The sequence below is a fragment of the Syngnathus leptorhynchus genome, chromosome 2 (assembly GCF_054491065.1).
Source record: "Syngnathus leptorhynchus isolate UIUO chromosome 2, UIUO_Slep, whole genome shotgun sequence".
In the NCBI taxonomy this organism is placed as follows: Eukaryota; Metazoa; Chordata; class Actinopteri; order Syngnathiformes; family Syngnathidae; genus Syngnathus; species Syngnathus leptorhynchus.
In genome coordinates this window covers 18,316,251-18,339,859 of record NC_141196.1, presented here as the reverse complement: position 1 = coordinate 18,339,859, position 23,609 = coordinate 18,316,251, and the positions used below count along the sequence as shown (strand labels likewise).

Genomic DNA, 23,609 nt, shown 5'->3' with positions numbered 1-23,609 from the left:
CAGAGCTCATCCCATTGGCTGATGGAATGTGAAGGTCAGGTCGAGGGCAACTCAAGGCTTCCTGAGCATCTGTGAGAAAAAAAAAAGGCGCGGGGGGGGGGGGGGGGGGAGTCGTGCAGGTGCCCGCAGAGAATGAGATGTGCTGATGTGACACAACACTGATGTGACCCAACATGCTTTTAGATCAGAAATGGAGCAATGTGTGGGCCTCACTTACAGTAGTATTTAAATGAAAATATAATAAAATATATTCATTCATTTTCATCTTATTAAATAATCAAATAGTAAAATTTGAAGCCACAATCACTTCGGGATTCTATTAGGCTTTTGAGTCTGATTTCAAGACAGGTGTTAAGGTTTCAAACAAAAGACTTGCAAACCAGAAGGAGAAGCAAAATTAACTGAACTGCAGCATTAAATCATGAGTCACAAAAAGTGGACTGTTAAAATTTGTGCAGAATTGATGATAGTTGATTTAAACGCCCCAAATTTGAACATTTTTTGAGTTCAAGTAGGTTATTTCAGAGTTGATCACAGTGTACTTGTGGTTGTCACGTTGTTCTTTGGCAAGGACTCTGGTTTTCCAGAAAACCTCAATTGTGTTATTACATCTACATATTACGGCAGCCACACAGGAGCATTTACAGATTTTGGAATTCGGTTCACACAAAAGGTAAAAGGCTCAGCTTTGGTTTTTGAGAAAAAAAGTGCGCCTTATGTGCGGAAATTACGGTACTGCAGTTGTGTCTTTGATGAGTTGAACACGTGCATGTTATTGATGTCATATCAGAAAATGAGGTTGAGGCTTAGTTTTCAGAGGGGATGCTGATCAATAACTGGTATGAATGAGGTCACACTGCTCATTCATTGACCAGCAAACAAAAACAAAACCAAACAAATGGGCGGGATGTCATCGTGTCGGGGTGCACATCTACACACACACACACACACACACACACCCACACACACACAAGAATCAGCTTTCTTTTTTAGACACATAATCTTATGAACGCGCACACACACAGAAAAACACAGAGGTTGCTAGTATATTGGCTGCTCATCGTGCGTGTGTGTTAGTGTGATGATGATGATGATGGTTGTGTGCGTGTGTGTGTGTGTGTGTGTGCGTGTGTGTGTGTGTGTGTGTGTGTGTGTGTGTGTGTGTGTGTGTATGAGGGATTGTGTTAACGTGCAGCTTTGTCTGTTTGCGTTTTGGAGCAGTAAGCAAGATGAGCTGTCATCATGCTGCATTTTGAATGTGTTTGCAGAGGTTATGTGAGGATATCTCCCCTCTGCTCGCAATGCTTGCGTGTGTGTGTGTGTGTGTTTGTGTGTACTCAGAGGAAACAATTGTGTTGGATCGCTCAGTCATTGGAGCGTGGGGAAGGCTGGTGCCCGGGGAGGATCATTTTCATTCTATATTCTTTATTCCTGTTTGTATTTCGGTGTGTGTATGTGGGTGATACATTATGTTTATACAACATACAAACTGGTTACCAGCCAGTCATTTCCTTCAGTTACTTCACTGTTAACCTGTCCAGCAGTTAAAAAGGAAATGTGATCACTGCCAAAGTGAGTGAGGACACAAGCTCTGGTTAGGTTTGCGCTAACTAGCAAATAGAACAACACGAGCAAATTGATTTAAAATCGGACCAAAACAATAAACAGTTCAGTTGTATTTGTCAGCTCAGTGTGCCTAACTTGAACCCTAAATGAACTTAAACCTAACTTAAACCCTAAAACCCTAAACCCTATAATAGGATCTTAAGTACCATGATCTCTGGTATGTTTTTATGGTTTGACTTTATTCCAAAGATTTTTCTGAATTTTCCCCTTTTTTTTTTTAATCTTGTTTTCAATTTGGCAACTTGGTGAAGAAGCTGAAATCCACCCACAGACAAAAAAAGTGACATACACACAGACACACACACACACACGCCTTCAAATACAAATAAATACATAAACTGTTAGCACTATATCATGAGGCAGAGAGCCAACATTTGTTACAGTGACAATACTCATCCTTTAATCCCATGAGCGTGCGTGTGTGTGTGTGTGTGTGTGTGTGTGTGTGTGTGTGTGTGTGTGTGTGTGTGTGTGCGACAGAGAGAGAGAGAGAGAGAGAGAGAGAGAGAGAGAGAGAGAGAGAGAGAGAAAGCCTACTATATGCAATATGACTCACCAGTGAGCCATTATGACAGAAGGCTGACTGCAGCAAACAACGGCACTCACATGCTTTGGCCACAAGTGGCAGCATTGTTCGCATTGCTCCAAAAATTAAAAAATCATCACTCTGAATCTGTGCCTTTATAATTATTCTTTGCACGAGTTAATCAAGGCCTCAACATGCATGAAAACGCACCCGTTTTGACAATCATCTTCATCCTCTGGAAATATATTGTACCCTTCAAATGCGCACTGTAGCGATTTCTGAAAAGACGGAAAAGATTTTGCCGGCATTATTTGTTTTATTGATCAACATAAAATTGGGTGAACACATCTATGTCACCCCCCAAAAAATTCAAAAAACCCACGCAAGCACGAGGAGAACATGCAAACTTCAAACAGGTAAGCCGGAGCCAGAATCAAACGCTGCACCTCTGAACTGGGAGGTGCATCTCCTAACCAGTGCTCTATCAAGCTGCCCAGAAAAATAGCAATAACTGACTTCTTTTGAATCTTTGAAACTTCAATTTTTACATAAAGCCTCATTTTGTAGTAGTTAAATTTGAAACAAGAATGGCTCATGTTTTGAACCAGTGCAATCAGACTGCTGCTTGTGGGCATGATATGGTTAAAGGCACTTGGAGTGTGACATTGGGGGTGGAGTGGCGGTGGTGGCGGCTAAGCACCATGACACAGAGACGTCGCGTCGTGATTGGTTCAGAGCGTCTGTTGTATCCAAGTGGAAGCACAGGAAAAAGGGAGAGGCTTTACACGTGCCGCTGGGTCACATGACTCATCACTCTCACTCTCTCTCTTCTTTCCTCATCCTCTTTTTCTTCTTCCTCGCCGGCGGCCAATAGGAAGCCTTCCTGAATTAGCATCCCCTGCTGCCTGAGAGAGGCTTTAAAACAATGTCAACAGAAAAGAGCACTATTGACCTTTGAATGATAAACAACATGCAAGTAGCATAAGGTCAATAGGCAGAGAGCCAAGGTTCAAAGGTCAGATCCAACCTGCCTTTACAGCACGTTCATATTGACACCAATCTAAAAATCTCTTGGGGATGTAATAAATTAATACTCAAATTATTTGAATATTTATTTATATGCGTTTAAATGTTTTAAACACAGACACATACTCACTGCATACAGTTATTATTTATAATTATTATCGGATTGATTTTACATTTACAACACTTATAACACAATACATAAAAAATCAAAAGTAAACATTTGATTTGTTTACATTTATATTGCTTGACCAATATTACTTGAAAAGAATGAAAAATACATTGGCTAAACACATTAACAGAAAACTTTAAAAACATTTGAAACATTTAAAAGCAATGTAAAGAAAAACAAGAAGAAACAAAATTAGGTATCTAAAACCACCAAAAGAAAAAAAAGATGTAACATGAAACAAACCTGTTGCCAAGTGCCTTCATCCTATATACAGTATAGAAATACCAAAACGTGAAAAAAGAACACATCCACTTAAAATATAAAGGTTATTCCCAAACTAGTGACGTTATCCTGTGTGTGTGCGTGTGTGTGCGTGTGTGTGTGTGTGTGTGTGTGTGTGTTAGCTTCCCATTAGCACTGCTATTGATCACGGGTGGCCATTACGTGTGCCAGTGTGTGTGTGTGTATGTGCATGTGTGCAAGTGTACGTCTGTGCGTGTGTTGTGCTGTGCTGTGTGTGTGTGTGTGTGTGTGTGTGTGTGTGTGTGTGTGTGTGTGTGTGTGTGTGTGTGTGTGTGTGTGTGTGTGAGAGAGAGAGCGAGAGCGATTGCTGCTTCCAAGGCCGTCTGAAGGCCGCCTCTCTTCTGGATCGATGATGTCACAGTCGCACAACGGGATGCGATGAGGAGAGGCCATCGTAGCTTAGCATAAATAATGGTCAAAGAATACCGACAGCAAAAGAAATGATCCGACCGGTAAAGGACATTTCACTTTGCTCTTACACACTTTACCCCCCCCCCCAATATACATACTTCACAAAAAAAAAAAAACTCTTACAGCTCATCACAACAAATAAAACACAAAACGTTTATCGAGTATACGCAGTACTAAAATAATAATGATCATATCTCACTGTAATCAGAAATGCATTTAGTGTATAATTGGGGCCAGTTAAATTCATTGTGTAATTATGTAATAATGACAAGTTCATTTTCAAGACCATGAGGGTGTTGTGATTGCCTTTGCTAGTTTTCCTCTTGAACGTGACACATGCACACACACTCGCAGCACTTACAAGTCTATTATGACAGTTGGCGTCGAGGAATTCAAAACAAGAAAGCCTCCAGTCTTCCCCACAAAACACACACATGCACATGACATGACATACATGTAACGGTCACACCGCTGTGTGACCGACTAATAACACACTCACACACACATATGTGCATACACACACACGTGCACACAAAAATATTGAGGCCCCCTCATTGTGTGTTTTCATAACGTGGTGTAAAGGTTAAGTCCTGGTGTGTTTGTTTAGTGTGAACACACAGAAACACACACTATGCTGCTCAAGTGGAAAAACAACGAAAGGGTCAAGCTCCCGGTAACCCCTGGCAGGTGTAGGCAGCGAGCACAATCTTTCGTAGTCCCCCCCAATATGAGGCGCTCACAGAAAAAAAAAAAAAAATAGCACAACTTCTTCATGTACTATATATGCGACACCCCTGGAAAGACAACTGTGGGTGTTCTGTTTCTTACTCAGTTGCTTCAACTTTTTCAACATGACGGTTTCAGCATACTATTAATATATAAAAAAAAAAAACAACAACGACGTACATGGACGACATCAGGTGCCCGTGGACCATATCGACCTGGAGACGCAGCAAATAAAAAGCCTCGTATATCTGTCACTCTCTCATGGACAAATGCCGGCTGATGGGAGAGCGTCCAATCTATTATTGAGCAGGACACCCATCATTCCGTGAGGCTGAAGGTCAGTGCCATCAATAACCCCCATGGTAACCCCACCCACAACACACACACACACACAAACACACTATATGTAAAGTTAATGGTAATCCATGACTATTAGTTTGAAGAGAGGTTGGTTGGAGATGATAAGATGAAGTTGACATGAAGCTCTGAGCTCTTCTTTTTTTAGGAGAAGAGGGAGAAAATGGATGAAGAATGACATGGGCAGCGGAGATAAAAGAAGGCCAGCAAGGTGAAGGATGAAAAGGAGAGCAAAGAGGAGTAGGGGCAGGTCAGACTGATTGCTAATGCTGTCAAGAAGTCAAAAAAAAATAATGTAGCGTACCGACGTGGTTGACTTCCAGGGTTTGTATAATATGTATCTGTGATGTACTATGTCATATATATGTTTAGCGTATCCATTAAATTGTAAGAAAGGTGACATGCTTTTTACTTCTGCCACATATTGTAGACAAAGACAGGCATGCACACTGGACAGATGTTTGGTGACAGATGTGCACCGACAGGGCTGCAGTACACAGGATTAATACACACATGTCACGCCGCATTAAACCTCAGCCACCCACCCACCCACCCCGCCGCCTGTGCAATTGCAGCGTCAGCCTGTTACCATTTTCTAGACACATTACAGTCTGGTGGCGCTATCAGCAGAAGGGGGCTCTTGGGAGCTTGGTGATGAGAAGAGGAAGACGTTGAGGGACGTTTTTATTTATTTATTTATTTATTTATTTATTTATTTATTTATTATTAAATATCTTTATTTCGAACATCCAAAACAAAAAGAAAATTAAACAAAACAGATAACACTTTGAAGTGCCATATATAAGTCCATACAACAGACAAACAAAAAAATAAACCAACAAACAGAAAGAATAATTATTTTAAATAAATAATAATAATACATAAATAAATAGATCAATAAAGAATGCTCGAAAAGGAGTAGGAGGAAGCATAGCTTTATGCAATTGTGGGTCCTTGAGGAAGAATAGTTGAGAAGCCCCAAGCTATTACCCTTTTTTTTTTTTTTTTTTTTTTAAAGAGTTTTGGACCTTTTTTTTTTCTCTGTCAATCACTCCGTTAGTTAGTTGTTGCAATGGCCATTCAGTGAATTATCCAGTTTGTCATTCAGCAATTTATTTGTAAGTTAGTCAGAACGAGTTTGTTATTAGGGCAGTTGGTTAGTTATTGACTTGCTTAGCTAGTTAGTTAATCATGTCAGTTGGTGAGCTACACACTTAAACAGTCCATGACTTGGTCCTAAATAGTTTTTTATTCAGTTAGTTTAGATTTTGTTTATTTTCGGACTTTGTACGTACATTGTGTTGTTGTTTTTTTTGATAGTTTTGGTATTAGTTTGTCTTTTTTAACCATATCAAGATTTAAAAAAAAGTGGAGTCTGTGTAATGAAGTACAGTACACTTCTCAAAGAACTATTTGACCTTCTTTCTTCCTTATCTTCATATGTACAGCAATAACAAAATCAATATATTTGAAATGAACTTCCCCGTACATACACTTACACACATCTACACACACACGCACACTTACACACATCTACACAACACACACAAACCATTGCATGCAGAGGCACAGATGGTTGGCTGTCACCCAGAGGCTTCCATTAGCAACATTTGGTTAACCGTTGTCTTTCTGCACGCAGACACAGGCACCGACACATTTGTAATACAAATGAACTTGTCACGATCACATGACCAAATGATTCAGGTGATTACTTGTCATCTTTGAAGATCATTCACCAAAGAATTCAATGACTGCGTTTCAAGATCAAGTCGGTGCACTTCTTTTGCGCTCCGCTAGAGAGCGGTTCTGAGAGAGCAATTCTATTTTTAGCCCGTGTTCAGCTGGAGGATAAGATATTTATAGAAAGAGATCTGTTACTGTTACACACGTGCAACTCTGCTGCATCAACACACACACAGGCGCACACTACATCTCCAGACAAGCAGCGGCCAGCAGATGCCTGAAGACATTTTGGAGCAAATGGCGATAGAAGGAACATATCCAAGCTGACACGTACACACGTAAAAAACACACAGGCAATTTAAGGGGCAACACAAACAGTTGTTGAACATGTTACAATCCCAGTTATCCATGATAGCTGAATCCTTGAACAACAGAAATAATCTCTCTGGACCAACAATATACATTAAGCCTTTACAAAGTGACACACCCACACACACACACACACACACACACACACACACGCACACAAACACACACACGTATAAATGCATGTTAAAACGAAATCATCCAAAGCAAATCAGTTGCTAAATTAATACAGCGTACACATTATATAGGACAAAAAAAATCAACAATTGGATCTATTAAGAGGGTGGACAGAAAAACAAGAGGTAAAAATGTATCTAATGTTTATCTTAATATTTTAATTTTTTTTACCAATTTGCAATTTTATTTTTCAAAAAATCATGCTAAAAATACATCATATAAATCAAACGATTTATATGTAATATAAAAGCATGTAAAATTGTTTATTTTACTGTTATTTTGTATTTATTGTAGTGGTTTTTTTTTTACAAATAATTATATTTTTTAATTCTTGTATTCATAATCAGCCAATTATTCAATCAAATGAAAACCATTATATAGTTTAGAGCTAATATTTCAGGTATGCAAAATGACTCACTTTGATAAATATTTTATTTATAATTAACTTGATATTTTATTCCAATCTTGTCCCAAGATTCTATATTTTTAAACTACAAACTTTACAACGGTTGCATTTTGTATTTCTTTCTAAGGGCATTCATTAGAAAACACAGGTTTTAAAATTATGAGCTTCTATCAAATGGTTGAAATGTCAAACCACGGGTGCTCAAGTCATCTGCAGTCCTTAAACTGATCATTGATTTTCTTAATACATATGTTCAACGATGGTATCAACTTAAGTGGATTTTTGTTATGGACAAAATGAAACAAACATTCCAGTCCAACGTATGTAAATGCTTGACAATATTATAATTCTGCATTTTGGAGTGTGACTTAGAGAATGATAGACAGAATTCTAAAGACAAAACGGAGTTGGATTTCATAACTTTATTGAAGTATCTTTACCATTGGCGTGCTGCTACATTCAACGAAATGGACACTTGCAATGTCTCCAATAAGTTAATAAAAGACACCCAAAAAAACAGTAATACACATATACAAATTTAGAGCACAAGCGTACACGTTTGTGTTAATACTGGCAACACACACACTGTGCAATGTTATTAATATTCCCCGCATGCGTCAGGGCGATAAAACTGAATAACATTTTTAGCTCTGTGTTTGCATTATTTGCAAAACTAAAACTAGTTTTAGATTATTTGATTATTATATTTATTGGATTATTTCAAGTTGTGTGTGTTTCCATTGTGCAAAGTGGGAATTATGAATTACCCAGGAAACGAGGAATATAAAGTGAGTCGTTCTGTATATGTGCCAGCCTGTGAGTATTGTCTGTCTACGCGTGTTGCTCTTCCGTTTGTGTTCATATATTGTTTGCATATCAATGGGATTGTGTATGGTTTGTTGTTAATAAGCGGAGTTATGCAGTTGTTTTAAATACACAGTGACCTGACATTGTATACATTTATTTAGTTTGACAGTAAGCTTCAACTGGGAGTGACAAATAGCTCAAAACATTTTAGTGATAAACTGTTTACATTTGGTAAACTAATGTTCCTTTCTCAAGTTTGTGCACACAGGTCTAAATTAAGTCTGACAACTTAAAAAGAATTTCAAGTCAGTCACTTAAGTACTTCAAGGCATCACTATATTTACAATTTCAGTCCTAACAAATCCTGACATGTCTTTAGTGCACGAATGTAATAACATAAAAAACAAAACAAAAACTATGATACAAAATGCACACAGAAGGCAAAAATCTGCAGCGTTTCCTTCATTTCACCGACCTCTCACTTTCAGCGTCTCTTCACCGTCATGTGAAAGGCATTGAGTGAGGTCACCTCCATAGCAAAAAACAGCATTAGGTCCTTCAGTGTCCATGCAGTGGCGCCACTGCAGTTGCTAGCAGGTTAACAACACACACAGCCCATCATCTCCAACAACTAACCACTGAGGATGGTTTAGGGGGTGAGCTTTTAACCACTGGTCGAATTTTAACAGAATCTCTCAGGACAGACAATCAAAAAACTAATTAAGCTTGTCATATATATATATATATATATATATATATATATATATATATATATAAAAGCTTCATATATATATGAATATATATATATATATATATATATATATATATATATATATATATATATATATATATATATATATATATATATATATATATAGTGAAGTCAAGTGTTCCGAGAAACAACAAGAAAAACAAGTCGCCCAGAACAGTTAACAGTTGAACCCAAGTCAAAAAGACTTGAGGAACAGTTATGTAAACATTTCAAGAATCAAAACCAAGAATTAGCCTAAAACAGTCAAAGATTAAGTTAAAAAAAAACAAAGACTTTGTTCAAAAAGGTAACCAAAAAACAGATAAGTAAAAAACCAAAAGTAAAAAAAACTGTGAAAAAGTCATGAATAGTCCAAAACAAAGTCAAAGAACCAATCAAAAGAATCCCCAAAAACAAGCAATCAATAGTCCAGTCCAATTCGAAAACCAAGGCAAGAACCAGTCGAGAGAAGTGAAGAAACAAATCAGAAATCATGACAGAACTTCTCTAAAAGACTCATAAAATGTCAAGAACAATATCTAAAACCAAGAAAACCTATTGACTTTTTTTGAACAGATTTTGACTACGTTTTTGAGTGTTTTTTTCGACTGGTTTTGACAGTTACTTATTTTTTTTTAACCTGGTTCTTGTCTGGATACATTCATTTGCATTTTGACTGCTAGACTTGGTTTTGCCTTTTCATTTTTTCCGTTAAAAATTTTCTTCCCCCTCCACCGTGGTTCGATGAGTTGCAACCAGTGTTTTGTTTAGTGTGTGCAGCCAGCCTTTAACACACATCTATTTCTTTATGGTTGATGATGTCAGCTAACCTTTTGCTAGCAGAATGGTTGGCAGGAGTTTAGCACGCCCGGGATGGGGGCCACGGCCAGGTAGTTGGAGGGCACATAGCCCCTCTGCCGACCTCGCACCTCCACCAGACTCCACTCACGGTTGCCCTGCTTGTCGTGAGGCTCTAGCACATGCACCGGGTCGCCTGCCGCCACAGAAACTTCGTGGTTCCCTCGTGCAGTGAAGCCATACATCGCAAACACCTATAGACACACCGAGCGGCAGTCAGTCGCTTGTGTGGCCTCAGCATGCAGGCGGAATAAAAAATATAGAAGACTACATTCGAAAAAACAGCCGCAAGGTTGCTGGACGTCGGCATAGAGAAGAAAAAATAATTTTCCACCTGGGTGAACTGACCGGCCACAACTTGGCCAATGGCCCGCTGAATTTCAATTGCACCCCACAAAAAAGGAAAGAATAACAATGAAGACGTAGTGGCCACAAGATGTCCATATTTTAGGAACTAGCAACTGGAGGAAAAAACAATTCTTGCCATGACAAATTAAAAAGAAAAGCAGCCCAATCAGAGTAAGGCTTATTTACATCTTGCATATTAGTGAGAAATGCAAGTAAGTGTCTTACATCCTACTACAGTTAAATGGCTGCTGAGCAAGCTTTGGAATTTTTTTTTTAGTTTATTCAATTATTTTTGGACAGTTTCTTTTTCTGGTTTTCAACTTCTGTGTTTATTCACAACATTGTTGTTTAAATAGTTTTTTTATTTATAGCGATATACTTATTTTATTTTATTTACTGTACATGCCGTTTGACTTGTTTATGCAGCGGTCATTATTTTCTCCCTGATAGTGACGACGGCATGTTGCCAGGAAGTTAAGTCTCACTCAAACATAAGGCATTTGGGGTTAAATGAATGGCCCTGTTTCCTGAAATGAACTCTTTGTTGTCATTATCACGGTCATGTGACCTCAAATTGTGCAAGTCTCTCATGAGAGAAGGCTCAGGGATGACTGGAGGAGGTCACCTGAGCCTTCAGTCAATTTGACAGGCAATAAGAAAGTGCACTGCATCATACACGCACGCACGAACGGTCGCACACACGCACGCATACGCACACGCACACATCACATCAATCAATCACACACAAATGCACACACTCAGTTGTCACATTGCTGGTGTTAGAATAATTTCAGATTGCACCATGTAAACACGATTATATAAAGTTATTATTGTCAATATTATAATTAAATGTCATTTCTGAAGTCATGCTTTATTTATGGATTGTAAGTAGCTCGGGGGGGTTTATTGACTCAAGTGCAGAGAGCCAGGCAACCGGCCGACTATTATAGGTCTTATAAGAGGGATTTATTTGGATGTACGCGTTTTATAATAATAACTATTATTGATATGGCTCTTGGCTTGTTTTTTTAGGGGGGGGGGACTGGTTTTACTATTTCAGACTTGTTACTGCTTTGGTTCTTGAAGACCCAGGAAAGTAAATGTTTTTTCCATAAGCAAAAATATGTAAGAATCATTACCATGAACCATTGTTATAATTTTTCACCAGTTCAGTCTTACAGATTTTTTAAGGAACGGCAAAAACGAAGCCTGAAGACACACTTTGGCATGAGGCAGGAGTTGCCCCTCCCTCAGAAATTGAGCACCTTCGTTCACCTCAGACCTGTTGACAGACTTCCGTCTTATTTCAGTACTTATTTGCTTTTGTGATGGGTGAGACCCAATACCAAATATCGGTATCAGTGCGGATACCAGCCTTAGTCCGTAGTATCGGTACTCGCAACAATGGTCGTTACCAGTATCGGCCCACCGCTTGTGGTTTTACAATCAGAAGCCAAGAAATGAGAAGAATAGAAAATGACCATTAATTTTAGACAAATTTAAATTGCTTTTTTGGGATATAAAGGTATTTAAAAAAAAAAAAAATACTGTGACTTTTGTGGGAACTTTTATGTATCAAAAGTACGAGTCACTAGTGCTTAGTGTCAGTATCGGTGACTATTCAAGTACTCATACTGGTATCAGCGCTTTCTATTTTTGATGATCCTATAAGATACTACAATGCTGCTCATCAGCTTTTTGTCCCAGACTACTTCATTTGCACTACTTTTGATTCCATCATGAAAAAGATGCCACTGGGAAGGTGACGAAGGTGGATTTTTGTGTTTTGTTTATTAATGCAGGGCAATAACGCACCCAGCAGCTCAAATATCGTCCTGGCCCGTAAACAGCCGTAACTGACATAAGGGTACAGTAACGGGCGTGTGAGGGTGAGTGTGGTCACCTGGAAGCATGGCTGGCTAAAAGTCAGCCCAGTGGCTGTTGCAGTCGTGTGTGGGAGCTCTGACGTGTACGAGTGTCTTCTGAAGCCAATGGTGACCTGCGGGAGGCTCAGATGAGGCGAGGGTGGTGGCTCCTCCTCGGCCTGGTGATAGCGGGTCAACTTGGAGGCTGGCGCATAGCCTCGTCTGTCTGCAGGGCACAAGCGCAACCACGCTTGTTAGGTTATTAGACACAACTTAATGCAACAGGGGTGGGAGGTTCTGGTTCTTCTACACTTGTTGTGGACTGATTCTCAATGTGGTATTACTCGGTTACTCAATTTTACTCGGTTCCTGATTTTGTATGGCTCTTGACATGCTATTTCTTGTCTTGGCTCTTCACTTGGGTTCTTGACTTTTTTTTGGACCGGTTCTTTACTTGTTTTTTGGTCCACTTTATTAAAAGACTGTTTTGTGACTTGGTTTTGGGCTAGTTCTTGATGTGTTTTTCTTGACCATGACTACTGTATGACCTTTTTGACTTGGTTTGACTAAAGCTACACTAGAGCTAAACAATTTTTGTCAGTATGCAACAGGTATCAGATTTTTCATGCAGCATGAACAGTACAATTCTGATGTTTTCAAATCTGACTTGGACCTCTTTCATATGTGAATATAAATTAGGTCTGCACTCTGCAGTATCAACGCTTATTGCGTTTATCCACAGGTGGAAAAGATTGCTCGGAAGACTTCTGACATCGTCCGTACATTTGACTCTAATTTAATGCTACTTCAAACATAAAGCAAAAAGTGGACACTTCCATGTCATATGACAAATGCTTTCCGTTCATGTTAAAAGTCAAATTTGTCCTCTTGTGTGAACATAGACTTTGTTGCTGAAGTGGCTTTTGACTTGTTTCCAATATTGCTCTCAAAGCAGTTCTTGACTTGCCTGCAATTTTTGACTCAGCCTCTGCCAGCTTCTGACTTTATTTCATTTTTTTTATCTTTTTTTTTTTTTATCCTGATTCCAGATGTGACTCTTTGTTGTTTTTTTTTAAAAATATATATTTTCCATTTTGACTATTTTGATGCAGTTCTTAAAATGATTAAGGACTTGTACTCATTCTGACCTTTTCCGGAAAGAAAAAGGTTGCTGCTAGTCCCAAGTGGTTGGTTTTGCAGTGGGAGGTGTTCCTAATCGATATGGGATCCTCACTAACTCGAGGACAATTTCCCTTTATTTTTGGTGACGTTATCAAATACAATGATAGTCCAATTTGAATTATTGCAAAAGGGTGGCCACTTCTACCCACAAGATGGCGCCAGTAACCTGCATTAGTGTGCTGCACTCAAATGAACTGCTTTGATGATCAGTTTCAGTTCAAGTCCAAAACAACTGTTATAAAGATGATACACACTAAATGGAACATTGAGAAAAAGTAAGATGTGAATATTTCTGGGGTGTACTTAATTAAGTGTCCGGTCAGCACCCAACCACTCACCTCCGGCATCCACGAGCCACCTGCGTTTGTCTCCCCGGGTGTCTGCCTGACTGATGACGGCCACTAGTTCTCCCTTGGTGAGGTTGAGGTCCAGGTCTCGGCTGCCCACCACAGTGCTCAGCACCTGGTATATCTTGTCGGAACTGTGCTTGTTCGTCAACTGCTGGAGTCGCTGCTGCGAGGACGAGTTTAATGGCTGACCAAAGCAGATGGGAAAGATGGGGAGAAAAATGTCATGTGATGTCATGCAGCTGATTACAGTTTATAGTATTCACACGTCCAACGACTAAAGTCTCCTACTTACTCGTACTTCTGAAGCCATTTTAATTGCTTTCAATCCATCAAGCTTGTTTTACATTTACATTTTGTCATATTACTTGTTCTTCATGTGGTTGCTGACTTGGTTCTTGGTGAGGTTTTTAACTTATTCCTTGACTAATTTTACTTGTCACTGACTTCAGTTGTTGACAGTTTTTAACTCTAAAAATTTTGACAAGCTTTACCATTTTAGGTTTTCTTTTGCCAAATTTCTAGAAATTTTGCTTGTTGATGACTTGGAATTTGATTTTTGTTTTAACATTGTTATTGAAGGTTTTTTTTTTTTTTTTACTTTACCTCTTGTTTTTGACCCGGGTTTGACTTTTTTGTTCATGGTTCTTAAAAATGTTTTGAACTTGAATTCTTCACGTTTTACTTGTGTTTGACTTTGTTTTTGACTTTATTCAAAATGTTCAGAGAATAAACAAAAGAATGTATGAACTAATTAATTGATATGACAATTTATCAAATCACTATATATGGAAATGTTTTTGAATATATTTTTTTTCGAACAAACTAGCACTTTTAAATTAAAAATTCCAAACATTTTGGCCTGTCAGCTGTAGATAACGGTTGACCACTTTCAAATTGTTGCCTATTGTCAAAACCACTCAAAAAGGAGAAGAGTAAGCAAGCTATCCTTGCTGGACTAAGAAAGTGAAATATATTTGTCATTGTGGTAAATAGCAAACAAATAATGAAGCAGGTAAAAAAATATGTTGAGGTGTGTACGGACCAGAGAGGAGGGCCGCAATAGCGTCTCTTCCACACTTTGACCCAAAGTATCCAGGCTCCTCGCCCCTTCGAGCACCGCCGTCTCAGCCCACTCCCAGAATGCAGCAGTGTTTAAAGAGCTGTGAGGAAGCTGGGTGGGAGATAAAAGGCATGGTAGGAACAAGAGAAAACAGCCATAAAAGGTAATGGCTCCAATATGGGAGCGGTACCTGTTGAGCGAAGCTCTGGAAGAGCTGCTGCAAGTCGGAGGCAAGGTCTTTGTGGAGGCAGCTGAACGTTCCCAACATGCTCCAGATCATCTGCAACGCCAAGCTGTTGAACTTGGGAAGCTCGTTGAGCAGCAACGTGTTCATTGTCCTGCATTAAGAGTACCAGAACATTCCTGTTAGGACCCACATTAGGTTTAGTTAGCAAGAAGAAATTTGCTAGGCATGTCAAAAAAGGTCTCAAGAATCCATGCCTGAAACGACGCGGGACGTCAGCAATTTTGCCTTGACAATGACATTTTGCCCAATTCCAGCATGTCCTTAAACGACTGACTCATCCTCACTAGTTGTCCTTAGTAAAATGAAATTTGGTCTATCTTTAGACAATCATGGGTCATTGAAACGCATAATGGAGGGGAGGAGAAAGGGAGAAAGGCCGTGATGTCATTTCTGTAACTAAATCCTGCTGGCTGCCGCCGTGCACTGAGCTTTGCCAGTTCTCACCTATATGTGTTGGCAATGGCCTGTTCGTCGTAGCTCAGGGAAGGCTTTGCCTCAATCACTTCATAGTCAAGTAGCTTGTGCAGCCTCTTACGGATCAAGTTCCTTGGGCCTGCCAGGAGGTCACGTAGTGCACACAAAGGTTTGTGGATCAACCTCCTCATCCTCTTTTCCTGCATGGCAAACAGTTATCAGTTATCAACGATATATTGACATGATTTTAGTTGACGCTGATTTATCACTCACAAATTCAGGCAGAATCCACTGTCTGAGTCCAGTGGTGATCTCCTTATAGCAAATGGGCACCTTCTCGCCATCCATGTCCAGGTCAAACTCCTCCGTTTTGCAGTTCAGGAAAGTCTGACCATCAAACAAAGAAGACAGCGATGATGTTCTTGCATGTCGACTTATTCCAATGCCAAGTTGGTCCAGGAAAGTGTAGCTACCTGGAGGTGATGGAGGTAGAGCTCCACATTGTCCAGTAGCTGCAAGATGCCATGCTCAAGCACATAAAAGAAGTCCTCAAGTGCATCAAACTCCTCATCAACAAGCTGCAACAGAACACAAACAGTACGTACCAAAGGCTATCACTATCAAATAGTTTGACAATCAATTTTTCTATTGATTATACCAGGGATTAATAGAATAATCAGAAGTTAAGTCAAGTTGCCCAGCGGTACTTGTAACATTTATGCGTGTGAACAAAAAAGTACCGGAATGTTCTTTAGAAGATTCTTAGACACCATTTTATCAAATTTTCATTCCCCAGCCCCGATGATGGACATTAAAAACGGAAAGTATTTTTGCCACACAGCCCATCCATCGGCTATAGTGCGTGTTTGGTGCATGAGCGTGTTACCTTGGGAACCATGCCTGTCTCATGTTTTATGAACTGCCCAATCCTGGCTGTTTTCTTAGCGATGCTGTGCGAATTCAAGCGATTGATCTTGTCCATGATGCTCAGCGTTTCACTCTTTTTGTACTTGTCGGCTATGAGGACGCCAGGAACAAACAAAGAGCTCAGACTCATCCCGTCGGCTGATCTCAGATGTGCTGAGAAGTTTGAAGAGCTTCTCACCGACTTCCCGGAAGCGCTTGTACTCGTTGATGTGACAGTTTATGGCGACGGAGGTGTGTGCCGTCTTTTCCAGCAGCGAGTACGCCGGGTGCTGTGTGTCCGTGTGCTTCTGGATTGTCTGCAGGAGGAGAGGGTAGCGGGCTATGCGCTGCACAGGCATCACCAGGAAGAAAGTCAGCGAGCTGGCGTTCACTTCAGGCCTGTGGAATCACGTAGGTGAGGACAGGGAGTCAGGAACCTTTGTCTTGTGAACGTTACAAAACCTACGCTGATGTCTTGATGACGTTGACAATCTGGTCCCACAGCGCCGCCTTCTGTTTATAGGAGTTCTCCACCATGGTGATGCGATTGTAGTTGGCTAGGTACTCCTTGTAGGCTGACTCGATATCAGAGGACAGGCTGAGGAACGCGTCACCTGTTGGAAAGTCAGACAAGGGGAATTTAGGGTGAGTTTGAGGTCCATGGATTGTTACAGTTAGAACTAAACTTTTCCATGGGAAAACCTACGGCCATGAATTCCTGGCCAGAGGATAAAGGGGTTTCTACTTACACAGTGCCTCGAGGAAGAGCGGCTCTCCGGGCTGGAGCTGCTTCTGGTCGAGTAGACTAAGCAGCCGATTGGACACGTCCATCACATCCTCCAAATCCAGGAACATGCTGTCTAAGTTAGCCAACGGAGGCTGTGACCAACACACAATACAGAAAGACACACACTGTGAAACAACAAAAGGCCCACTCATTCACAAGACATTTTGGTATTTATTGGTGTGGTTCACTAAATTGTTCTGCCAACACCAGTTGTCAGTAGCATAATGACACTTTTAGAGGATTACATGGCCTTACTGAGGGCTTCAGCCAAATCCAAACCGCAACAAATTTAGCAAGCACTTGTATGTCTTTCCAGGGTGTCATACTGGAACAAACTACTCCGAGATCATGAATCAGATGGACTGTACTGATTGTACAACACAAAATCTCTCAGTGGGCATCTTCCAATTTTTTACCGTACATTAGTTTCAATGTCATAAAGAAACAATGTCGGCCACAGCTGTTGAATCGGTCTGATGCGCAAACAGTTGGCCAGTGAGACAATGAACAATTTGTATCGTGCCCAGAAAACAAGCCCACAACTTGAGCATTTAACAATGCTGCACAATGGCAACATTGTCTAAATGAGGCCATTCTTCAACATTCACAATGTTTAGGACATTTCACTCCATCTTAATATTTTCTAAGCATAACGCTATCCATGTATACTCGCTTTAAATTCTGCATGTTACTTTCTGTTGGAGCAGCACCCAATTCCTTATCTAGATTTTTTTCTGACACGGTCGAATAGCATCTCTATCGTGTGTCATCATTTCCATAAAGCCACATTCCACAACATCTGTGATTAACAATCACACAGGTGGAGGAATCCAGCCAAGTGGCCGACGTGTTCTACTGGTTCGGATGTTTCCTACTTTTTTGTTACTATTTCTGCTCTGACCTTGTTTGTAGTTCCAATAATGTGTCCCAAAAGTCACTGTACACTTCCTTTTTTCTATTTTGTTTCGGGTATTATTGGGACCGACTGACATGAAGCTATGAGCACGTGACAACTTCGGTTTAGGCATATTATTGCCATGCCCATGGCTCACCAACTGACAGTAAAGCAGCTTTGCAAAAATGTTACCCGGCGAGAGGTTTCTGCATTTTTGCCAAGCTTTATGCGCATCACGTTGCACCAACACATTTTGGTATGCTGTACCTGTAATTTTTGCAGGTTGCTCCTGATGGTGAAGGTGCTGACCTGCAGCATTCTCAGGTAATTTCTCTCAGACTGCAACAGCTCCTGAATGGACATCAGCTGCCTCTGTGCAGCCCTCTCCTTTGCTGCCTTCTCTTCCTCCGCCATCTTGTCCACCTCCTCCACTGAGGTCACATCTGCACTCCTCTCCTCTTCATCCTCTCCAAATGCATCGTCCTCTAGATCATTCTCCTCCTGAATTTTTTCCTCTTCCGGTGTTGGCTTGCTCAGGGAGAGGTTCGTCATAGCGCCCGGAGACCGAGAGGGATTAAAAATTGTGCGGGGTAAGGGCACAGGTGGAGGCATCCTCGGCACCTCCATGATGGAGATCAATCTAATTGAGTACAATAAAATAACACGTTTATTGATTATGGTTGCACAGAGTACAAAGTCTGTTTAATTATAAACAGGTACAATTGTGTGGTGTGGCTTAGCTTTGATTAGCGCAAAGTGAGGGGCGGTCGGGAGCCACAGGTGACGAGGTTTTGTTGTTATTGTTGGATGCACAAAGGAAAGCGGCAGTCGCTAAGGTTTTGTCATGGAAGTGGGAAGCTAGAACGATTAGGAGCTTAACTCACCAGGAGTCCGAGCGAGACGTTGACAAAGCATCTGCGGACGCACCGCTGTGACAATTAATACTGCGACGACTGCGAAACGACGAGCACGGTGACTCGAATCTAATGCGTGAATGAATCATAAGACATTTTAGGAAATCACAATCATGTGAATCATTTTAAGCATTTATTAGCTCAACACTGTGATTTCTCATGATGACATGTCCCATAAGTCGCTGTTACTTTGGAATAACATTGATCAATTAGTCATCATAAGCAACCTTGTCGCTTTAATCAACAAGTTTTGAGCCAGCTTCCACAAGTAAAAGTTCATCTATCAATTCAGCCCTGGATTAGGCATTTCAAATAAAGCTTGGCAATTCAAATGAGGGTTCCAAGGCTGGGTTGCAGTTTAAAAGTGTGGTTTCATGCTAGCATCAAGTGTTTCAAATGACATTTTCAAGCCAGGGTGAGGGTTGACGGGCATTAGTTAAGGTTTCTAAGTAATTCTAGAAAGCTGATTCTGCTGGCAATGCTCAATCTTAAATTCCTTCCAAAAAGCTTGATCGTTCTCAGCAAACTAATAGTAATCTTATTTGTTTTTTAACACTAAATAATACAATAAGCAGTTCAAAATATGATGTGTTAATGTTGTAACATGAATTTAAAAAAATTGCTTCTCCAGCTAATAACAAAACTGAAACAGCAACAGTTTCACGCCGTATCAATTTGTCTGTATTATTTCCTGAGGGAAAACTTTGTCCATTTCGATCATGCGTATTAGTTGCATTCTATCTTATTCTTTTATTCTATCTTACTCTGTCAACCCAATGTGGCTTCAAGTGGAGGAGTCCAGCAAACATACAGTGAGTAAAGGGAGCTTTTACACCAACTAATTACAATGCAAAACTCAAAGCAACAATGACACAAACCTTATGAAGAAGACTTTTCAGCGTAGCTGTGATGATTCTCAATTCTGCTGCTGTATGGAAAACACAAGCACGCACAAGCTCATTTAAGTTTCTCCACTGACTCACACATAAAAATACACACTCACAGAATGGCTCTTCATGTGGCACAAGTGTGTGTGTTGATTCACCATAGTGTGTGTGTGCGGGGGGATGGGAGTGGAAAGCAGGGTGGGCCGGCTGTTTGGTAGAGGAAAACAGGAGGGACACCCCCCCACATACACACACACATTCATGCACAATAAGCTGATTGACTGCAGCAGCCAGCAGCAGGGAAGAGGAAGTGACACTCACCCTGACACAAACTCGATTCGCTGACAGCTCCTCAGGGCAGCTGAGGACCAATCAGAACGTCTGCCGTCCCACCCTCTCCACCGGAAGGCCGGCAAGGGCCTAATTAAACATCAGAGCGGCTAAAGAAGTCCCCTGGGGAAGACAAAAGCATGGCGGGACGTCCCATATTCTCCCAATTGGCCAGTCATGTTGTTCTGTCGAGAGACAATACCGATAAGATTTATGACAGCAGAAAAAATGTGTGTTGAAAAAAAAATAATCATCTGCTGGTAAGGTATTCTGATGTCAATTTTTGAGCCAATCATTCCATTAATCAATCTTCCATTAATAACTGGCAAGAGGAGTGATTGCACACATGCATTTTTTTTTTTTTTTTTTTTTACCCTAGGGCTTACAGCGCTGCCTTGAGATGAGAGTGACTTGACTTGTGAGTTATTTTAAGACACAAGCCATCTTCAGTTCGGTAGGGAAAGATGCTTTGGGTTAAAGATGTTGTGACCTGTGACAAATGAAGCTCATACCTCAAGGCACTACTCAAGGCATTTCAAGTAATTACCGTAATTTTCGGACTATAAGTCGAGTTTTTTTTCATAGTTTGGGTGGGGGGGGGGGCGACTTATACTCAGAGCGACTTGTATGTGTTTTTTTTTTTTCAAAAAAATTTACTTGATCATTAACACATTACTTACTAGTACAGTTGATCACCTCACATATTATTTTTAATACACTGAAAAAACAAATAAAGCAATTCACACTTTAAAGCACAATATTCAAGTTCAACAAATAAACAAAACAACTGAAAAAGAAATATAGTTATTTTCAAACTAAACTGAAGGAGGGTGATTTAAATTTCACCATTGGCCGTGACGCAACAACTGGGAGGGGAAAGCGCTGTTTTTTTGAGTTTTTAAAAAGCACAGGTCTGGTGAAGAGAATTTAGTGTGGTGATGTAAAAAAAAAAAAAAAAACAGTAGGGGCAGCAATGCAATTTAGGATGCAAGCTCTGCTTGTGATGGACAGCATGCAAGGTGCCCACGCATTCCGCATATGACATGTACTTAAATATGACATTGAGGGGTGCTGACAAGCCAACAGAGGCACACTAATGTTAACTTGTGCATTTGTTTTTCTCATTTGTCACTGTGAACGTCACAAAAACAATGATGAATGCACTCAACAGGCGAGCTAGGAATGAGCAGCGACTGGCTTGGAAGCAGGAAATAAACCATTGTACCTAGAATAATAGTTCATGGGTGGTATTGCTACTTGGTAGAAAGTGGTTATTGTCAGTCGAGTCAAGTTGTTTCAGAGAGAAAGGGACATATCTATTTGGTCAATGCCATATTGCCTGATAAAAATCATGGTCTTGAGACAAGGAAGGAATTAGTAATTGTGCCGGAGAACTCAAAATGCTGCAGGACGACATTCCTAAAGCTGACAACTTGTCAGTGCTGATTTTAGCTGAGTTAAACGCCCTTAAGACAAAAACTTTAGCATTACTTGACAACTCACTACCATATATTCAACTTTGCTTCCGTTAACTGTACATTCAGGAAGTGTTTAGCGTTCACATCAATAAGTAGTTTTTTTTAAACGACAATGTGTCCAGTAATTTTATGAAAATTAAATATTAATATATGAGAAAAAAAGGAGAACTATATTGAGAATAAACTTTAGATTTTTAGTAATATTAAAGTTGTGAATAATGCCAAATGAAAAAAACCATACAATATAAATTGTAACTTTTAATATTAAAATATAAAGGATAAAGTTGCAAATGCAATAATATTAAAGAATGAAGTGCACGTCTAAACTGCAAGAAAAAGTCAGATGACTATCCTGAAAAGTATGAATATTGCATGATGAGCTTTGAAAGAAAAAGGTTTTCTCAAGTACAAATATTATGAGACTAAAATTTTAATGTGGGAACAAAAATTCATAGCAGTATGCGCCCTATGTGTGGCTTAAGTACAGAACAGCTCCCGCAATCGAGTCTGCGCCTTATAACCCAAAGCATCTTATGGTGCAAAAAAATACGGTATATATAACAAGAAAAACATATCTAAATATTGGGAGAAGTCATAATTTTATAAGATTTTTTTTTAAAAAGATATAGTTCCAAGGAAACTGTTGACCTTTAAGACAAGCAAGTTTTAGTATGAGGAATGTTAGCAGGACTAAATTGTAAGAGTAATTAGTAATTATTACCACTTTTTTTCATGTAGAATTATTTACCAGCAGTATATACTTTTTTCCTGTAACATCATTTTTCAGGGAAAACCAAAAACCTTATTTGTGTAACGTGGCAACTTTTTCTGATAATAGCAATTTTTTTTCGCATAACATTACAACTTTGTGACTGCTTATATAATGAATTAGTTCTCATAGCCTTCTCCATTGTTTCCACAAAAAAATATATAATATCATGACATTATGACCTTTTTATTGTCTTAACACTTCAAGTTTATTGTATCAGATACCTGTCAACTTAAAGGGTTCTTCTCTCAAATGGTTTCTCCTGAGGAAGAATGACGGCAGCTCCGGCTGTAGAAAAAAAAAGAAAACAAAACACATTTGTTTTTTTGCAAACGCAACCATATTGTCATTGCAATCGTTGAAAACACTATTGGAGTTAAATGTCATTAGAATTTGGGAGTTGCGCGTAGATTCTACGCTTTAGAATGACTAACAACAAGGAACAGGTGGACAACACAACAGATCACTCAAGTGTCAACTACAAGAAACAACACGATACAGCGTACTGGGGTTTAAAAAAAATATATATTTTTTTTAAACCATAAAATAGTGAGATGTATTAACAATGACTGACATGTTTCTATTTCTATTTTTAAAAAAAATCAACGCAAGCAAATCCTGTTAGCTCGAGTACCGAAAGCAGCGTCGTTTGTCTATTAAATTGTGCGAAAAGAGCGTTTATGTCAAAGAATAAAACCATTCTCGTTACCTCGTCTCGGTTATTCTCTCCACAAACAAAATCCACTGCTCTTGTCACTGAAGTCGCTCGCAGTCGCGCACCTCAGCGTCAATCACGCAGCACGCCTGTCAAACTCGCGAGACTACCTGACAAACGGGATGTCTGGCCAATAAAACCACTGACTAAAATGTGTTCAATAACATTTCAATTTTATTTTTTTAATTATTATTATTATTAATAAACGTCTCCAATACCATTTTCGCGATCCCCCCATGTAAATTGAATATTTTTATTGATGTTCTCATT

The 23,609-nt window shown here is 39.7% G+C and overlaps 1 protein-coding gene across 4 annotated transcripts; it reads right to left on the bottom strand.

The window, feature by feature from the left end:
* Positions 1 to 9,463: 9,463 nt before the first annotated feature.
* On the bottom strand, positions 9,464 to 23,461 carry arhgef37 (Rho guanine nucleotide exchange factor (GEF) 37). Of its 4 annotated transcripts, none has more exons than XM_085906171.1 (17): positions 23,334 to 23,461; positions 22,849 to 22,912; positions 20,369 to 20,562; positions 20,039 to 20,088; positions 18,514 to 18,886; positions 17,314 to 17,443; positions 17,031 to 17,178; positions 16,764 to 16,963; positions 16,545 to 16,675; positions 16,132 to 16,236; positions 15,932 to 16,045; positions 15,689 to 15,858; positions 15,188 to 15,335; positions 14,980 to 15,108; positions 13,926 to 14,121; positions 12,444 to 12,631; positions 9,464 to 10,386 (listed from the first exon to the last, which is right to left on the bottom strand). In XM_085906171.1, the coding sequence occupies exons 5-17, from the start codon at positions 18,871 to 18,873 to the stop codon at positions 10,171 to 10,173; spliced, it is 2,235 nt and encodes a 744-aa protein (XP_085762297.1). In that variant the 5' UTR covers positions 18,874 to 18,886; positions 20,039 to 20,088; positions 20,369 to 20,562; positions 22,849 to 22,912; positions 23,334 to 23,461; the 3' UTR covers positions 9,464 to 10,170. The 4 variants fall into 4 exon arrangements, with proteins under 4 accessions (XP_085762297.1, XP_085762298.1, XP_085762300.1 ...); XM_085906172.1 differs by having other exon boundaries at positions 20,039 to 20,085; XM_085906174.1 differs by lacking the exons at positions 20,369 to 20,562; positions 22,849 to 22,912; positions 23,334 to 23,461 and adding an exon at positions 20,206 to 20,310.
* Between the last annotated feature and the right edge of the window lie 148 nt (positions 23,462 to 23,609).